Genomic DNA, 18886 nt, shown 5'->3' with positions numbered 1-18886 from the left:
GATCGAACTTTGACAATAGACAATAGGTGCAGGAATAGGCCATTCGGCCCTTCGAGCCATTCAATGTGATCGTTGCTGTTCATCCCCAATCAGTACCCCATTCCTGCCTTCTCCCCATATCCCCTGGCTCCGCTATCTTTAAGAGCCCTATCTAGCTAGTTTTATCTTGCTGGCTTTATCTTGCACTAAACATTGTTCCCTTATCATGTATCTATACATTATAAATGGCTCGATTGTAATCATGAGTTGTCTTTCCGCTGACTAGTTAGAACGCAACAAAAGCTTTTCAACCCCCCTCGACACACGTGACAGTAAACTAAAACTAAGCTGGACTAAAAGATGCTGCCTGTCCCGCTGAGTTACTCCAGCAATTTGTGCCTACCTGCAGTAAAAAAAATTAAAAATTCTTAAAGCTATGGAACTGATGTGTTGCAATGCTGAGAACTATATTCTGCACTCTGTATCTCTGCTCCATCTGTTGTACTTGAGTTTGAACTGATTGCATCTATGCATTGAAGATACACACAAAATGCTGGAGTATCTCAGCGGGACAGGCAGCATCTCCGGAGAGAAGGAATGGGTGACGTTTCGGGTCGAGACCCTCCTTCGGACTCACTTAACTCCAGTCTATCGGGCCCTGCTCTCCGGGGAACGATGCAAGCGAAAGTGCAGTCACTCGTGTTTCATTGTCCTCGTTTACCACTCAGCAGGGGGGTGGGGGGGAGGAGGGGGGGGGAGGTCAGGGCAAAAGCAAGCTGCACTTGATAGACTGCAGTGACAACAGACAAACCTGAGGACATGATCTGACTGAAGGTGGTACGAGGTTTCACGGGAGGGGGGGGGAGGAGGAGGGCTGCCTGTATCGATTGCCGCAGCCCGCTCGGTAACTGAGAATAATAACTGGTGCGTTTCAGATACGATTAGAATTCATCAGCTCTTGTCATAAAATTTTGCTCACGTGTGTTACACGAGCCTTGTTCAATCTGACGTCCATGTCAGTGTGTGTGTGCACTGATTAGCATTAATCTGTTCTGGAGGTGAATTAACAGGCCCTGCCATGATTAAAAGGAAAAATCCCCTGGAGTCAACTGTTAATTTATAACAATTATGTGAAGTGTAGATTAGGTGTAAAGCTGATCCCGGGAACAGACGCAATCTCATCTCCTTCACTGTTTCCATTTCAGTGTCTCTACACGCATGCACACACAGGCACACCGACGCACATACACACGCACTGATGCACACACACTCACACATACACACGCAAGCACACACACTCACACACGCGCACACACACACACGCGCGCGCGTACGCACACACGTACACGCACACACACACACACACATGCACACACACACACACATGCACACACACACACACATACACGCACACACACACACACACACACACACACACACACACACACGCGCGCGCGCGTACGCACACACGTACACGCACACACACATACACGCACACACACACACTGACGCACACACACTCACACACGCACGAACACACACACAGGCACACACATGCACACACACAAGCACATACACGCACACACATGCACGCACACGCACATATATTTGTCTTTTTAATTGTTTCTTTTTTAGTTGCTTTTGGTTGAACTGAATGGAAATTATATTTACCCCTTTAAAATCAGTTTGATTGAACGTACAGCATTTATGTCAAATATATATACACACACGCACGCATACAGGCACACACAAGCACACAGACAAGCACGCATATACATGCACACACATACAAGCACACAGAGAGAAATATACAGACATGCACACATAGGCACACAAGCACACGGACACACAGGCACACACACACAGGCCCATAGAAACACCCACATGCACATACACACATGCACACATACACAAACATACACACAAAGACGCACACAAGCGCACACGCACACACACAAATACACATACGAACACACACGCACACAAACACTGGCACACACACATACACATATACACACGCACGCACACGCACGCACACACAGACACAGACACATACATACATCTCTGAGATCTTCGGTTTTCCTCCCACATTCCAAAGACGTACAGGTTTGTAGGTTGTTGGCTTAGTAAATGAAACAAATTTCCCTCGTGGGTGTAGGATAGTGTTAATGTGCGGGGATCGCTGGCCGGCGTGGGCCGAAGGGCCTGTTTCCGCTTTGTATCTCTAAACTAAAATAAACTAAACGAAATCTATGACATCCAAGGCACAAGGGGCTGCAGGTGCTGGAGTCTTGAATGGAAAAATCAAAGTGCTAGAGGAATAGAATCCATTGATGGTGGGTAAACAGTAGCTGATGGGACTGGGAGGAGTCTATCAATGCTGTCTTAAAAAAATCCGCTGTATTTGGCGCGATCCCAAACGTCAGTTTTCTTTCCCCTCGTTTATTATATTGTTTACAGTGTACGATGATCACATATTCTGTTCTGCTGCTGCAAGTAAGAATGTCATTGTTCTATCTGGGACACATGACAATAAAACACTTTTGACCCTTGACTAATATTAGAATCATTGCAGCAAAATGTGATCATGGGAGATGTATCTCAATGGGGTAGGTAGGTGTTGGCTTGGACACAGCGGGTGGTTTGGATGGCCGGCGAGGGGGTCGGGTCAGGTCGACGGTCGATGAGGATCGCGGACAGGGCCGGCGGTCGAGGGCCGGCAAACGTGGGAGCCGGGGGTCGGACGCACCGCGGAGAACAATGGGGTTCCCAGCGTGGGCGGATCGCCGAGAACTAAGTGGGACCACAAATGAACACGTTTCCTGCCTTTAGCGTGTCTAAACTCCAGAGTGTACAAGCCCAGCCGCTCCATTCTCTCAGCATATGACAGTCCCACCATCCCGGGCATTAACCTTGTAAACCTACGCTGCACTCCCTCAATAGCAAGAATGTCCTTCCTCAAATTAGGGGACCTAAACTGCACAATACCATTGAACTACAGATGCTGGTTTATACCAAAGAATGACTCAAAGTGCTGGAGTAATTTGTGCGGCACAGTTGAGCAGCTGTAGAGTTGCAGCTTCACAGCGCGAGAGACTCAGCATCGATCATGACCAAGGGTGCTGTCTGTACGGAGTTTGTGCGTTCTCCCCATGACCTGCGTGGGTTGCGTCCACGTGCTCCGGTTACCTCCACAACTCCAAAGACATATATTTAAGAGGGAGTTAGATGTGGCCCATGTGGCTAAGGGGATCAGGGGGTATGGAGAGAAGGCAGGTACAGGATACTGAGTTGGATGATCAGCCATGACCATATTGAATGGCGGTGCAGGCTCGAAGGGCCGAATGGCCTACTCCTGCACCTATTGTCTGTGTTTCTAAGACATGTAGGTTAATTGTCTTCTGTAAATTATTCCTTGTGTGTAGGATTGAACTAGTTTCCGGGTGATCGCTGGTCGGCGTGGACGCAGTGGGCCGAAGGTCCTGTTGCCACGCTGTATCTCCAAATAAAATCAAACTCATCGGGACTGTGGAAGCTGCCACTTAAATGTCGGTGGTTTTGTGGTCTGAAGAAGGGTTCCGACCCAAAGCGTCACCTATTTCATTTCTCCAGAGATGCTGCCTGACCAGCCGAGTTACTCCAGGTTATTCCGTTCTAGGAGCAGAATTAGGCCATTCATAGAAACATAGAAATTAGGTGCAGGAGTAGGCCATTCAGCCCTTCGAGCCTGCACTGCCATTCAATATGATCATGGCTGATCATCCAACACAGTATCCCGTACCTGCCTTCTCTCCATACCCTCTGATCCCCTTAGCCACAAGGGCCACATCTAACTCCCTCTTAAATATAGCCAATGAACTGGCCTCGACTACCCTCTGTGGCAGGGAGTTCCAGAGATTCACCACTCTGTGTGTGAAAAAAGTTCTTCTCATCTCGGTTTTAAAGGATTTCCCCCTTATCCTTAAGCTGTGACCCCTTGTCCTGGACTTCCCCAACATCGGGAGCAATCTTCCTGCATCTAGCCTGTCCAACCCCTTAAGAATGTTGTAAGTTTCTATAAGATCCCCTCTCAATCTCCTAAATTCTAGAGAGTATAAACCAAGTCTATCCAGTCTTTCTTCATAAGACAGTCCTGACATCCCAGGAATCAGTCTGGTGAACCTTCTCTGCACTCCCTCTATGGCAATAATGTCCTCCCTCAGATTTGGACACCAAAACTGTACGCAATACCATTCGGCCCATCAAGTCGACTCCGCCATTCAATTTTGGCTGATCTATCTTTTCCTCTCAACCGCATTATGCTGCCTTCTCCCCATAACCCCATGTACTAATCAAGAATCTATCAAGCTCTGCCTAAAAATATCCATTGACTTGGCCTCCACAGCCTTCTTTGGCGATGAATTCCACAGATTCACCACATTCTGACTAAATAAATTCCTCCTCATCTCCTTTCTAAAGTTAAGGGCCTGTCCCACTTGGGCGTCATTTGCGCGTAATTTACGCGACATAATTTATGCGTCACGACGCGCGCATGGTGCGTGATGACGTAGGCAGTCGCGCACGGCGCTCCAGAATTTCGTGATGTACAATATCTTCTGCGTGACGCGCAAATGACGCCCAGGTGGGACAGGCCCTTAACATCCTTTAATTCTGAGGCTATGTTCTCTGGTCCTAGACTCTCCCACCCGTGGAAACATCCCCCCCACATCTGCTACCGGCATTTTGTGTCTATCTTCAGTGGTCGCGGTTATTCGTGGACCTGCAGTTTTTTCCTACGAAGATGTTATCTTTGTCGAGTTATAGACTTACTTCTTTTATTGCCCTATTGATAAAACTGTCATACAAATGATACAAGATGCCGCTGTACAACATTTGTCACAAGTGTGGGGTTTTTCTCCGCAGTTATGGCAACAAACGACAAATGTCTTATGTGCTGCTCTCACGCTAGTCTGAGGATCGTACACATTTACGTTTAACAACAAAAAAAATGATGTTGTGCTTTTATTTCAGGCAATTTCCGGCTACTTTGACGTTTCATTCGAGAGGAATTGCAACAGGAAGGTAAGGACTGGGAACAGCGGGAATCCGCGCACAGCACATACAATTATCTGGGAGTAGGATGCTTGCTAACTTAATTGCAAAGCTATCTTGCCGAAAAGCACATAACGTACACAGAAGGGAGCCATTCACATACATTTCCTGTGCCAGCGTTTTGAATCAGCCACACATATCCACCCTTTCCCTACAGCCTTGCACATGTTCGCTTTCCAAGTAGATGGCATGGTGGCGCAGCGGTAGAGTTGCTGCCTCGCAGCGCCAGAGACCCGGGTTCGATCCTGACTACGGGTGCTGTCTGTGCGGAGTTTGTACGTTCTTCCCCCTGACCCACCTGGGTTCCTCCCAAACTCCAAAGACGTTCAGGTTTGTAAGGTAATTGGCTTCGATGAAATTGTAAATTGTCCCTGGTGTGTGTGGGATAGTGTTAATGTGTGGGGATTTGCTGGCCGCCACAGACTGGGCGGGCCGAAGGGCCTGTATCTCGGCTGTATCACTAAACTAAACTGAGCTAAACTGCATACGTCCAAATCTCCACTGAAAGTCACTATCCAATTGGGTGTTGTTCCCAAGCAAAGGTGAGTATGCCACAGATGGACACAAAATGCTGGAGTAACTCAGCGGGACAGGCAGCATCTCTGGAGAGAAGGAATGGGTGACGTTTCAGGTCGAGACCCTTCTTCAGAGTATGCCATGTTTCGTTTAGTTTATTTCAGAGATACAGCACGGGAAAAAGGCCCTTCGGCCCACCGAGTCCGTGCCGACCAGCGATCCCCGCACATTAAAGGGCCTGTCCCACTTTCACGACCTAATTCACGACCTTTTATTGCTCGTGGACATTTTTCATCATGCTAGAAAAACGCCCCGACCTACTTGATGCCACGAGTACCTACGACTAGCATCACGACCTGCTACGACCTACCTACGACTTCCTATGACCTCGTGACGACCATGCTGCGAGTATGAGTCAAGGGCAAACTCGGCAGAGGTCGTGAATTAGGTCGTTGAAGTGTGACAGGCCCTTAACACTACCCTCCACACACTAGGGACCATTTACAGTTTTACTGAAGCCAATTAACCTACAAACTTGCACGTCTGGAATGTGGGAGGGAACCGGAGCATCCGGAGGAAACCCACGCCGTCACTGGGAGAACGTCGTCAGGATCGAACGCGGGTCTCTGATGCTGTGAGGCAGCAACTCTACCGCTGTGCCACCGTGTCACCCCCTCTCAGCTAAAAGATTTAAACCAAAGATGGACACAAAAAACTCAGCGGGTCTTGTGGAAAGATTGTCTTTAATCAGATGCCTCTGTATATTTGGTTTCCAGATCACGTTCTCCTCGAGCCCATTGAGCACCACAACTCACTGGAAACAAACCGTGTTTATTCTGGAGCATCCTATCTCAGTAAAGAAAGGTAACTGATTTGTCCAACGTGCAACCCTTTAAGTCTGAAGCAGTGCCTCGACCCGAAACGTCATCCATTCCTTCTCTCCAGAGGTGCTGCCTGTCCCGCTGAGTTACAAACTCAAGTACAACAGATGTAGCAGAGATACAGAGTGCAGAATATAGTTCTCAGCATTGCAACACATCAGTTCCATAGCTGTAAGAAAGAACTGCTGACGCTGGAAAAATCGAAGGTAGACAAAAATGCTGGAGAAACTCAGCGGGTGAGGCAGCATCTATGGAGAGAAGGAATAGGTGACGTTTCGGGTCGACACCCTTCTTCAGACTGATGTGGGGGTGGGGGGAAGAAGAAAGGAAGAGACGGAGCCAGTGCGCTGTGGGAGAGTTGGGAAGGGCAGGAGAAAGAGGGAGAAGTCCAGAACAAGGGGGTCACAGTTTAAGGATAAGGGGGAAATCTTTTAGGACCGAGATGAGGAAAACATTTTTCACACAGAGAGTGGTGAATCTCTGGAATTCTCTGCCACAGAAGGTAGTTGAGGCCAGTTCATGGGCTATATTTAAGAGGGAGTTAGATGTGGCCCTTGTGGCTAAAGGGATCAGGGGGTATGGAGAGAAGGCAGGTACAGGATACTGAGTTGGATGATCAGCCATGATCATATTGAATGGCGGTGCAGGCTCGAAGGGCCGAATGGCCTACTCCTGCACCTATTTTCTATGTTTCTAAAGCAAGGACTACCTGAAATTGGAGAAGTCAATGTTCATACCGCTGGGTTCATACCATAGCTGTGGATGGCTGATTGTAGCTGCTGCAATGATACAACTTCAAATGTAATATTCATATTTAATATTCATTTTTCCCAGTGCTTTTAATTATAGTGGGTTCATTTTAAGCCACGCTGTTACATGAAATTAATGGTTGGCTTGTCTCCAGGATTTGATGGCTTTTACAAATGACAAGAACAAGAAATATGGCAAGAGGGCACACAAAACGATTAGCTGTGAACATCCAGCCTGTGTTCAGGGGTTAAGCTGGGTCTTTGCCAGAGGAAGTCTGCAGCCAGCCAGCTGCCCCATACTGGCTTTTACTGTAAAGAAATCTCTGCATCAAATGAATTAAATCTGCAAGTGTTTAGTTTAGAGATACAGTGTGGAAACAGGCCCTTCGGCCCACCGAGTCCGCGCCGACCAGCGATGCCCGCACACTGACGCTATCCTGCACACACTAGGGACAGTATATATTTCTACCAAGCCAATTGACCGCCAAACCTGCAAAATAGACGCAAAATGCTGGGGTCACTCAGCGGGACAGGCAGCATTTCCCGAGAGAAGGAATGGGTGACGTTTCGGGGTCGAGACCCTTCCGTCTGAAGAAGGCTCGACCCGAAACTTCACCCATTCCTTCTCTCCAGAGATGCTGTCTGTCCCAGCATTTTGTGTCTATCTTTGGTTTAAACTCAGCATCTGCAGTTCCTTCCTACACAAGCTACATACCTGTACATCTTTAGAGTGTGGGAGGACATCGAAGATCTCGGAGAAAACCCACGTCGGTCACTGGGTGAAAGTTCAAACTCCGTACAGACAGCACCCGTAGTCGGGATCGAACCCGGGTCTCCGGCGCTGTGAGGCAGCAACTCTACCGCTGCGCCACCGTGCCGTCCAAGTGTGAAAGTGTCATATTCCCCCCGCCGGTTGCCACCATAACCCGAAGGGAAAGTGTCGTCCTTTTGTTTCTCACCAGGAGCTGCTGGGCTTGTACACTGTGGAGTAGAAGGATGAGAGGGTATCTCATTGAAATATATAAGATTGTTAAGGGTTTGGACACACTAGAGGCAGGAAACATGTTCCCGATGTTGGGGGAGTCCAGAACCAGGGGCCACAGTTTAAGAATAAGGGGTAAGCCATTTAGAAAGGTGACAAGGAAACACAATTTGACGATGACATCATTAACACAATAGTCCCCTTCAGCCTGGGGACTGACTCTTTGATGTTAGGGTTTGCAGGATCAGCAGCCAGGCAAACAATTGCCTTCACAAACTAGAAGGCATTGGCACGCTCAAACGAAATGGAGCTCCTTCTGTAGATGTACAGGGCCCTAGTGAGACCATACCTGGAGTATTGTGTGCAGTTTTGGTCCCCTAATTTGAGGAAGGACATTCTTGCTATTGAGGGAGCCCAGCGTAGGTTCACAAGGTTAATTCCCGGGATGGCAGGACTGTCATATGCTGAGAGAATGGAGCGGCTGGGCTTGTACACTCTGGAGTTTAGAAGATTGAGAGGGGATCTCATTGGAAACATATAAGATTATTAAGGGTTTGGACACGCTAGAGGCAGGAAACATGTTCCTGATGTTGGCGGAGTCCAGAACCAGGGGCCACAGTTTAAGAATAAGGGGTAAGCTTTTAGAAAGGTGACAAGGAAACACTTTTTCTCACAGAGAGTTGTGAGTCTGTGGAATTCTCTGCCTCAGAGGGCGGTGGAGGCCGGTTCTCTGGATGCTTTTAAGAGAGAGCTAGATAGGGCTCTTAAAGATGGCGGAGTCTGGGGATATGGGGAGAAGGCAGGAACGGGGTACTGATTGGGGATGATCATCCATGATATCATTGAATGGCGGTGCTGGCTCGAAGGGCCGAATGGCCTTCTCCTGCACCTATTGTCTATTGTCTATTGTCAAATGCAAGCATTAGAATAAAACATGTCTGAAGATAGACACAAAGTGCTGTGGAGTAACTCAGCAGGACAGGCAGCATCTCTGGAGAGAAGGAATAGATGAGGTTTCCCTTGATCAGACTCAGCAATAATTAAAAATGGTTACAGCCCACTGTCTTTGTTTAACCAGCAGTCCTCGTGTTTGTATGCATACTTTGTGCTTTGATTAAAAAGTGTTTTGGTCTTATATACATCGGCCTTTTAGCCGTGGCAGCGTAAATATGTAAGAGCACTAAAATTAAACCTTCATTTAGTTTGAGTTATCGGGTGGTGTTTACCTTCTAATGGGCAGGGGGGCAGGCCGGAAGCTTTCCTTTCAAGAACCTTGAGCGTTGAATTCTCCCAATTTTGTTAGTCCTTGCTGTCTCCTCCCCTTCCTCAGCCCTCCTGCTGTCTCCTCCCATCCCCCAGCCTTCGGGCTCCTCCTCCTTTTTCCTTTCTTCTCCCCGCACCCCTCACCCCCCACCCCCCATCAGTCTGAAGAAGGGTTTCGGCCCGAAACGTTGCCTATTTCCTTCACTCCATAGATGCTGCTGCACCCGCTGAGTTTCTCCAGCTTTTTTGTGTACCTTCGATTTTCCAGCATCTGCAGTTCCTTCTTAAACAAATTCCTTCCACGAACCGTTCAGCTGCAACTCTATCGCCTTCGAGAAATTTCTTCGATATGTCAACACACCCACCCCCCCCCCCAACTTATTTCTTTCTGTCATCAGTTTTCTTTCTCCCGCTGAGAAGTAATCTTTCACTTGGACTGTCGTTCATCCATTTTGGCGATTCGGGCTCAGAAATCCTCTAAAATTGAGAGAATTTCCAAGCTCGATTACTTATATTGAGACAAGTTTTGATTTATGAAGGAAGGAACTGCAGATGCTGGTTTACACCAAAGATGGACATAAAATACTGGAGTAACTCAGCGGGGCAGGCAGCAGCTCCAGGGAGAAGGAATGGGTCGAGGACCGAAGAAGGGTCTCGACCCGAAACGTCACCCATTCCTTCACTCCAGAGATGCTGCCTGCCCCGCTGAGTTACTCCAGCTTTTTTGTGTCCATCTTCGATTTGGGCTCAGAACTCCTTTGAAATTGAGAGAATTGTCTAGCTGGATATTGAGGCAACATTTGATTTATGCCAGGATGCGTCTTCAACGTATATCAAATATGAGGAGGCTGTTGTCCGATGGAACCCTGTTATGCCCTGTAATAGGTAGCAATCAGAAATACAAAACAGTGTTGAAAGATTTGTTTGAAATTTTGTCATGAGATGTTTGGAGAAAAGAAAATCACAATAATGTCTCTAATATTTTGCCCGTATTAATGCATAAATTGCACTCCTGAATTTATTGATAATTATTAAGATTTGTTTAGTAGTTAAAAAAATAAAGGAGGCTGCAAAATGTGTTTCATCATTTGCATGGAAAATCATTCAGTGATACCATAACTTATCCTGACAGATGTAAGTTAATGTTTAGTTTAGTGTAGAGATACAGCGTGGAAACAGGCCCTTCGGCCCACTGGGTCCATGCTGACCAGCGATCCCCACACATTAACGTTATTCCGCATCTACGAGGGACAATTTTAAAAAAACATTTACCAAGCCAATTAACCTGCAAACCTGTGCGTCTTTGGAGCGTGGGAAGAAACCGAAGATCTCGTAGAAAATCCACGCAGGTCACGGGGAGAACGTGCAAACTCCGTACAGGCAGCACCCGTAGAACCCGGGTCTCCGGCGCTGCATTCGCTGTGCGGCAGCAACTCTACCGCTTCGCCACCGTGGCTGCCCCAATATTTAACGCTTTGTTAATGCTTACTAATAATGCTTCCCATGTTAGTGGTGACACAGGTTTAAAATCAAATGTTCCACGTGAACTGAAGCATGCTGTTGCAGGCTGGAAATATGAAATTAGTATGAGTTGACAATGTTGGACATAAAATGATGCCGATATTGACGGTGAACTGAAGTTAGAATAAACTAATTTCTTATTATTGGTAGAGTTGCTGCCTTACAGCGTCAGAGACCCGGGTTCGATCCTGACTACGGGTGCTGTCTGTACGGAGTTTGTACGTTCTCCCCCTTACCTGCGTGGATTTTCTCCGACATCTTCGGTTTCCTCCCACACTCCAAGACATACTGGTTTGTAGGTTAATTGGCTTGGTATAAATGTAAAATTGTCCCTAGTGTGTGTAGGATAGTGTTAAAGCCCCTGTCCCACTTAGGAGACCTAAACAGCAAACTCTGGTGACCTTGCCCGCCACCCAAAAAAAAATCAAGGTCGAGGTGACCTGCAACCTCCTACCACCTCCCACGCATATGTTGAAAACCTTCCTCAACTATGAAGAAAACCGGCTTCGACTAGACCTGCGACTAAAAAATGATCGATTTTTAAAACGGCAACCTATTTTTAGTCGAGGCTGGTTTTAATCATCATGAAAAAATAGCAGCAACCTAGATGAAGCCTCGTCCACGCGGAAACCACTTTCCACCATTAGGGAGAGTGACCAAAACCTCCAGAGACCTCATGGAAACCTTGGGTGGTGGGCAAGGTCGCCAGAGGTTGCTGTTTAGGTCTCCGAAGTGGGACAGGGGCTTTATAGTGTGCGGGGATCACTGGTCAGTGTCGACCCGGAGGGCCGAAGGGCTTGTTTCCACACTGTATCTCAAAACTAAATTTAACTAAACATGATATCAAAATGACTTCCCCATTATTGTTCTTTGTTGATCGAATTTTTAATTCCCCTGGATTATTATAAGTGTAGAATTGTTCATTTGGTTTTGACGGAAGGGGTAGTTTCAATAGAATAATTACTTTAATGTATTGTCACGTGTACCAAGGCACATTGGAAAGCATCTGTTAAACAAAAAATGTGTTAATACAAATTTGTAAATGCAACATATTTAACAAAACTAAAACATACATAATAAATAAAACCAGCCCCACAATTATTACTCATAGAGTCATAGTGTGATACAGTGTGGAAACAGGCCCTTTGGCCCAACTTGCCCACACCAGCCAACATGTCCCAGCTACACTAGTCCCACCTGCCTGCGCTTGGTCCATATCCCTCCAAACCTGTCCTATCCATGTACCTGTCCTACTGTTTCCTAAACGTTGGGATAGTCCCAGCCTCAACGACCTCCTCTGGCTGCTTGTTCCATACACCCACCACCCTATGTGTGAAAGATTTACCCCTCAGATTCCTATTAAATCTTTTTCCCTTCACCATGAACCTATGTCCTCTGGTCATAGATTCTCCGACTCTGGGCAAGAGACTCTGTGCATATTCCCGATCTATTCCTCTCATGATTTTGTACAACTCTATACGATCACCCCTCATCCTCCTGCGCTCCAAGGAATAGAGACCCAGCCTACTCAACCTGTCCCCATAGCTCACACCCTCTAGGCCTGGCAACATCCTGGCAACATCTTCACTGAACCCTTTCAAGCTTGACAACATCTTCCATATAATATGGTGCCCAGAACTGAACACAATATTCTGAATGTCTTATACAACTGCAACATGACCTCCCAACTTCTATACTCAATACTCTGACTGATGAAGGCCAAAGTGCCAAAAGCCTTTTTGACCACCTTATCTACCCGCGACTCGTCCTTCAAGGAACCATGCACCTGTACTCCTAGATCCCTCTGCTCTACAACAATACCCAGAGGCCTACCATTCACTGTGTAGGTCCTGCCCTTGTTCGATGTCCCAAAATGTATCACCTCACACTTCTCTGTATTAAATTCCATCAACCATTCCTCAGCCCAACTGGCCAACCGATCAAGATCCTGCAGCAATCGTTCACAACCATCTTCACTATCTGCAAAACCACTAACCCTTTGTTTCATCAGCAAACTCGCTAATCTTGCCCTGTATGTTCTCATCCAAATGATTGATGTAGATGACAAACAGTAATGGGCCCAGCAATGAACCCAGAGGCAGACCAGTCCATGAAGCAACCTTCCATCATCACCTTCTGCTTCCTTCCATGGAGCCAATTTGCTATCCATTCAGCTACCTCTCCTTGGATCCTTGGGAAGAACTTTAATATTACCACATGATTACTCTAAAGAGTTTGCTTCATTGGAAATAAATAACCATATAACAATTACAGCACGGAAAACTGGCCATCTCGGCCCTTCAAGTCCGTGCCGAACACTTATTTTCTCCTAGCCCCATCTACCTGCACTCAGACCATAACCCTCCATTCCTTTCCCGTCCATATACCTATCCAATTTATTTTTAAATGATAAAATCGAACCTGCCTCCACCACTTCCACTGGAAGCTCATTCCACACAGCTACCACTATCTGAGTAAAGAAGTTTCCCCACATGTTACCCCTAAACTTCTGACCCTTAATTCTCAAGTTATGTCCTCTTGTTTGAATCGTCCCTACTCTCAATGGAAAAAGCTTATCCACGTCAACTCTGTCTATCCCTCTCATCATTTTAAAGACCTCTATCAAATCCCCCCTTAACCTTCTGCGCTCCAAAGAATAAAGACCTAACTTGTTCAACCTTTCTCTGTAACTTAGTTGCTGAAACCCAGGCAACATTCTAGTAAATATCCTCTGTACTCTCTCTATTTTGTTGACATCCTTCCTATAATTAGGCGACCAAAATTGTACACCATACTCCAGAATTAGCCTCACCAATGCCTTGTACAATTTTAACATTACATCTCAACTTCTATACTCAATGCTCTGATTTATAAAGGTCATCACACCAAAAGCTTTCTTTACCACCCTATCCACATGAGATTCCAACTTCAGGGAACTATGCACAGTTATTCCTAGATCCCTCTGTTCAACTGCATTCCTCAATTCGCTACCATTTACCATATGCGTCCTATTTTGATTTGTCCTGCCAAGATGTAGCACCTCACACTTATCAGCATTAAACACCATCTGCCATCTTTCAGCCCATTCTTCCAAATGGCCTAAATCTCTCTGTGGACTTTGGAAATCTACTTCATTATCCACAACACCACCTATCTTAGTATCATCTGCATACTTCCTAATCCAATTTAGCACACCATCATCCAGATCATTGATGTACATGACAAACAACAGTGGACCCAACACAGATCCCTGAGGCACCCCACTAGTCACCGGCCTCCAACCTGACAAACAGCCATCCACCATTACTCTCTGGCATCTCCCATTCAGCCACAATAAGACCTTTTCTTTGCCCAAATTCTTTGGCTACTTTCATTAGACATTGAAAGTTTTGTTTAACGCCTTTTTAAACCATTATTTGGCATTCTCATCTTTGAAAGTGGCCTGCATAGTGTGCAGGAAAGAACTGCAGATGCTGGTTTCAATCGAAGGTCGACACAAAATGTTGGAGTGACTCAGCGGGACAGGCAGCATCTCTGGAGAGAAGGAATGGGTGTGACGTTTCGAGTCGATATTGGTCTGAGGAAGGGTCTCGGCCCGAAACGTCACCCATTCCTTCTCTCCTGAGATGCTGCCTGTCCCACTGAGACTCTTCTGATGATCTGATCTGCATTGAAATTTAAAAGGAGGCTTCAATGTGAATTCTTTCTCCTTATCAGTACTGTAGCATAAACAAAGATGTTCACAACAAAAGTGCTTTCTTCTCTCTGATCCTTTTATTTAATTTATATTTATTTATATTTGTCATGGAGGGAGTCTAGGAGCATAAGGCCTCAAATGCAGAAAATCAACTGAGCGCTCCATTCCACCCCTCTCTCATCTTCCGTACCCCTTTTTGGCCTTACAGGCTCATGGCATCAAACCGTAGTGGATAAAAACAGGATGACTAACGGAGAAGGGAAGGGGGGCCCGAAAGAAACTTTGTACCCACTGATAAAATTCCTCTCAGAGGCCCTGTGCGTTGAGATGCTCCAACATTTTGTGTCTAAAGCATCGTTACTGTTCGTGGCTTTAAAATTGTCGCTGTGTCCTGGAGGTATTTAATTCCCCCTCCAACGCACCACGTCTTTGATCTGAAATCGTCCCCGGAGACATTGGGCATTATATTGTGATTTTACATACTCTGTTGCCTTTCTGCCTGTTCAGTGTGTCTGTCAAGCCAGCCATTGTCAAGTGATGCGTATGCATATTGCCTTCACTTTAATATAATTGTTCATCCATTGACGCTTTTGCGCACTGTTTTCAGCCAAACTCTTTGTCGTAGCGGGGGAAGAATGAGAGAAGCTGTTTGCTGCCCACCCACCCACCCACCCACCGGTACATGAATTCACCACGCCATTGTTGTGCCTTTAACGAATTCCAATTCCCTATTAATCTACATGCGGCAATCGAGTGCAACGCTGATGGTTCATGATAAGACTGGGTGATGTAACCGAACCTCCGCACGACTCTCTCTCTGCGCTCGTGCATCCAGCAGCGCCAGGGCTGCAGGAAACAAAACATCAGTCATGTTTGATCAAAATGACATTGACAAATTGCTCTTCTCACCTCCTGTATTATGCGGTTCCTCTTAAACCCAGCTCGGAGATTCCCTCCTGGAAATGTACAAGGCAGCTCCATCCACCACGCTGCTTTGCTGCCCAGAGGAGTTACCCATGATTGTTTTTTTACTTTTGTTCAACCCAGTATTTTCCCCATTCATTCAAAATCATGGTCTGAGCGCAGGTAGATGGGACTAGGGGAAAATAAGTGTTCGGCGCGGACTTGAAGGGCCGAGATGGCCTGTTTTCCGTGCTGTAATTGTTATATGGTTATAAAGTGAAGGCTGAACTTCCGCAGAAGATAGACAATAGACAATAGGTGCAGGAGTAGGCCATTCGGCCCTTCAAGCCAGCACCGCCATTTAATGTGATCATGGCTGATCATCCCCCATCAGTACCCCGCTCCTGCCTTCTCCCCATATTCCCTGGCTCCGCTATTTTTGAGAGCCCTATCTAGCTCTCTCTTGAAGGCACCCAGAGAACCGTCCTCCACCGCCCTCTGAGGCAGAGAATTCCACAGACTCGCCACTCTCTGTGAGAAAAAGTGTTTCCTCGTCTCCTTATTCTGAAATCCTATTCCTATCCTTATCCTTATTCCTAAGATGGATGCACTTCTCATCTGGAACCCCAATAAGGGTTTGGACACGCTAGAGGCAGGAAACATGTTCCCGATGTTGGGGGAGTCCAGAACCAGGGGCCACAGTTTAAGAATAAGGGGTTAAGCCATTTAGAACGGAGACGAGGACACACTTTTTCACACAGAGAGTTGTGAGTCTGTGGAATTCTCTGCCTCAGAGGGCGGTGGAGGCCGGTTCTCTGGATACTTTCAAGAGAGAGCTAGATAGGTCTCTTATGGGGATATGGGGAGAAGGCAGGAACGGGGTACTGATTGTGGATGATCAGCCATGATCACATTGAATGGCTGTGCTGGCTCGAAGGGCCGAATGGCCTACTCCTGCACCTATTGTCTATTGTCTAATACGTAACCTGATTTTCAATTGGAACGCGCTGCCAGGGTTGGTGGTGGTGGTGGTGGTGGTGGAGGAGGCAGATACGATTGTGGCATTTTAGAGGCTTTCCGATGGGCGCATGGAAGGGCAGGGAATGGAGGGATATGTCACGGGCAGATGAGATCAGTTTAACAAAGCATCATGTTCAGCACAAACATTGCAAGCTGAAGAGTCAGATCCTTCAATGTTTGTGCATACACATGTGTATATAAATGTGGGTAGACACAAAATGCTGGAGTAACTCAGCGGGACAGGCAGCATCTCTGGAGAGACGGAATGGGTGACTTTTCGGGTCGAGACCCTTCTTCCATCTGAAGAATGTGAAGAATGTAAATTTCAACTTGGATTATGCGTGTACATATGTGTGTGTGTGTATATATATGTATATGCGTGCATATATTTATACACACACACGCACACCCGCACAGACACACACACACACATATATATATATATATATATAAAGTGCTATTAAACCATTTATATATATACACACACTCACACTAACACTCAGCAGTGTCCCTCTCTGCTCCTCTCTCTCTTTCTCTGTCTCTCTCTGCCCCTCTCTCTCTCTGCCCCTCTCTTTCTCTGCCCCTCTCTCTCTCTCTGCCCCTCTCCCTCTCTCTCTGCCCCCTCTCTCTCTCTGCCCTCTCTCTCTCTGCCTTCTCTCTCTGCTTCCCTCCCTCTCCCTCTCTCTAGCCCCGCCTGCGAGCGGGGGGCTATGCGTGAGTGGATATAGCGGAGGATGGGGTAAAAGGAGCAAATTAATAATATTAATATAATATCAAGGGGGGTGGTTGGTGTGTGTGTGTGTGGTTAGTGTGTGGGAGGGGGGGGTGGTTAGTGTGTGTGTGTGTGGGGGGTGGTTAGTGTGTGTGGGGGGGGTGGGGAGTGTGTGTGTGTGTGGGGGGTGGTTAGTGTGTGTGGGGGGGTGGTTAGTGTGTGTGGGGGGGGGGGGGTGGTTAGTGTGTGTGACGCCGCAGGCTCCCCCCCCCCAACGGGTCCCACTTGGTCTAGTATATACTGAACTTTTGTTGTTGTTTATTAAGGGGTCCGCAGTTTACTATGTTTACATATCTGCTGTGCTGCTGAAAGTAAGTTTCACTCGATATCTCCTCCTCCCTCCAATAGGTGTATTTATCACTCCACATTGCTTCCTCCGTACAACCCTGTGCAAGTTACCCTTGCCTGCCCTTCGCTTGCCAGTCACTATCAACCAACCCTCAACTATTCTCATCTCTCATCTTTTCGGGGGCAGTAGGAGGGGGGTGGGGGCTTTGATTTCTTTACGTTTTGGAAAGATTTCCATAATTGCTGACTCGTGATAAATCATTGCCTTTGGCATTGAGCATCAGTCCGGTGCGGATGCAGAGATTCAGCTGTGTGGTTGTGAAGCATAACCCACAGCCTGTTTTCACTGCAGTAAACTTGATGCGGCAAAAGCCTTTCAGCTCAGGATTATTCCCAGAGCAACCTGCACCAACACGGAGCCCTGATTACATGTGCTCCTCCGTGCCTGGGCTGCTAAGGATTTCGTTCACTTCAAAGGGCAGTCTAACGCTTCTTTGATTCTGTGTCAGTGGCAGAAATCTTTACTTTTTTAGTTCTTTAGAGATACAGCGTGGAAACAGGTCCTTCGGCCCATCGAGCCCGCGCCGCCCGGCGATCGCCCCGCACACTAGCACTATCCTACGCACACTGAGGGACGATTTGCAATTTGCAGAAGCCAATTCACCTACAAACCAGAGGAAACCCTCGCAGGTCACGGGCAGAACGTGCAAACTCCGTGCAGGCAGCACCCGTAGTTGGGATTGAACCCGGGTCTCTGGCGCTGTAAGGCAGCAACTCTACCGCTACGCCGCTGTGAAGGCTTACTGAGGCATTGTATCAGAAGGGGGCAGTCTGTCGACACATTCACGCTCATCACAAGATTGTAATCTATTGTAACACATCATGGCTGTCACAATGGCATAGCTGATAGAGATGTTGTCTGGCGCCAGAGTCCCGGGTTCGATCCTGACCTCGGTTGCTGTCTGTACGGAGTTTGCACGTTCTCCCTGTGACCGCGTGGCGAGCACAATTCGAGAAAAAGGATGGGTGACGTTTCGGGGTCAGAATCGGTTTGGTCAAAAGATTATTCAGTCGGAAGAAGGGTCCGGGCCTGAAACATCACCCATGCTTGTTCTCCAGAGATGCTGCCCGACCCTCCGAGTTACTCCAGCACTCTGAGTCTGGATCTTAAACACTGATGTCTGTTGAGCTGCTGCTCGTTGGAATATAATTTTCCGTTTCGGG

At 47.2% G+C, this 18886-nt stretch overlaps 1 protein-coding gene across 1 annotated transcript in view; it reads left to right on the top strand.

The window, feature by feature from the left end:
• The window catches only part of prmt3 (protein arginine methyltransferase 3), a 141141-nt gene that overhangs the window by 111716 nt on the left and 10539 nt on the right, over nucleotides 1-18886 (top strand). The window contains exons 14-15 of the mRNA XM_033038674.1: nucleotides 4990-5040; nucleotides 6363-6450. Coding sequence (XP_032894565.1) covers nucleotides 4990-5040; nucleotides 6363-6450 — 139 coding nt within the window. The remainder of the gene's footprint in view (nucleotides 1-4989; nucleotides 5041-6362; nucleotides 6451-18886) is intronic.

This window comes from Amblyraja radiata, chromosome 20 (genome assembly GCF_010909765.2).
Source record: "Amblyraja radiata isolate CabotCenter1 chromosome 20, sAmbRad1.1.pri, whole genome shotgun sequence".
NCBI classification, from domain to species: Eukaryota; Metazoa; Chordata; class Chondrichthyes; order Rajiformes; family Rajidae; genus Amblyraja; species Amblyraja radiata.
This window is presented reverse-complemented; position numbering and strand designations above follow the sequence as displayed.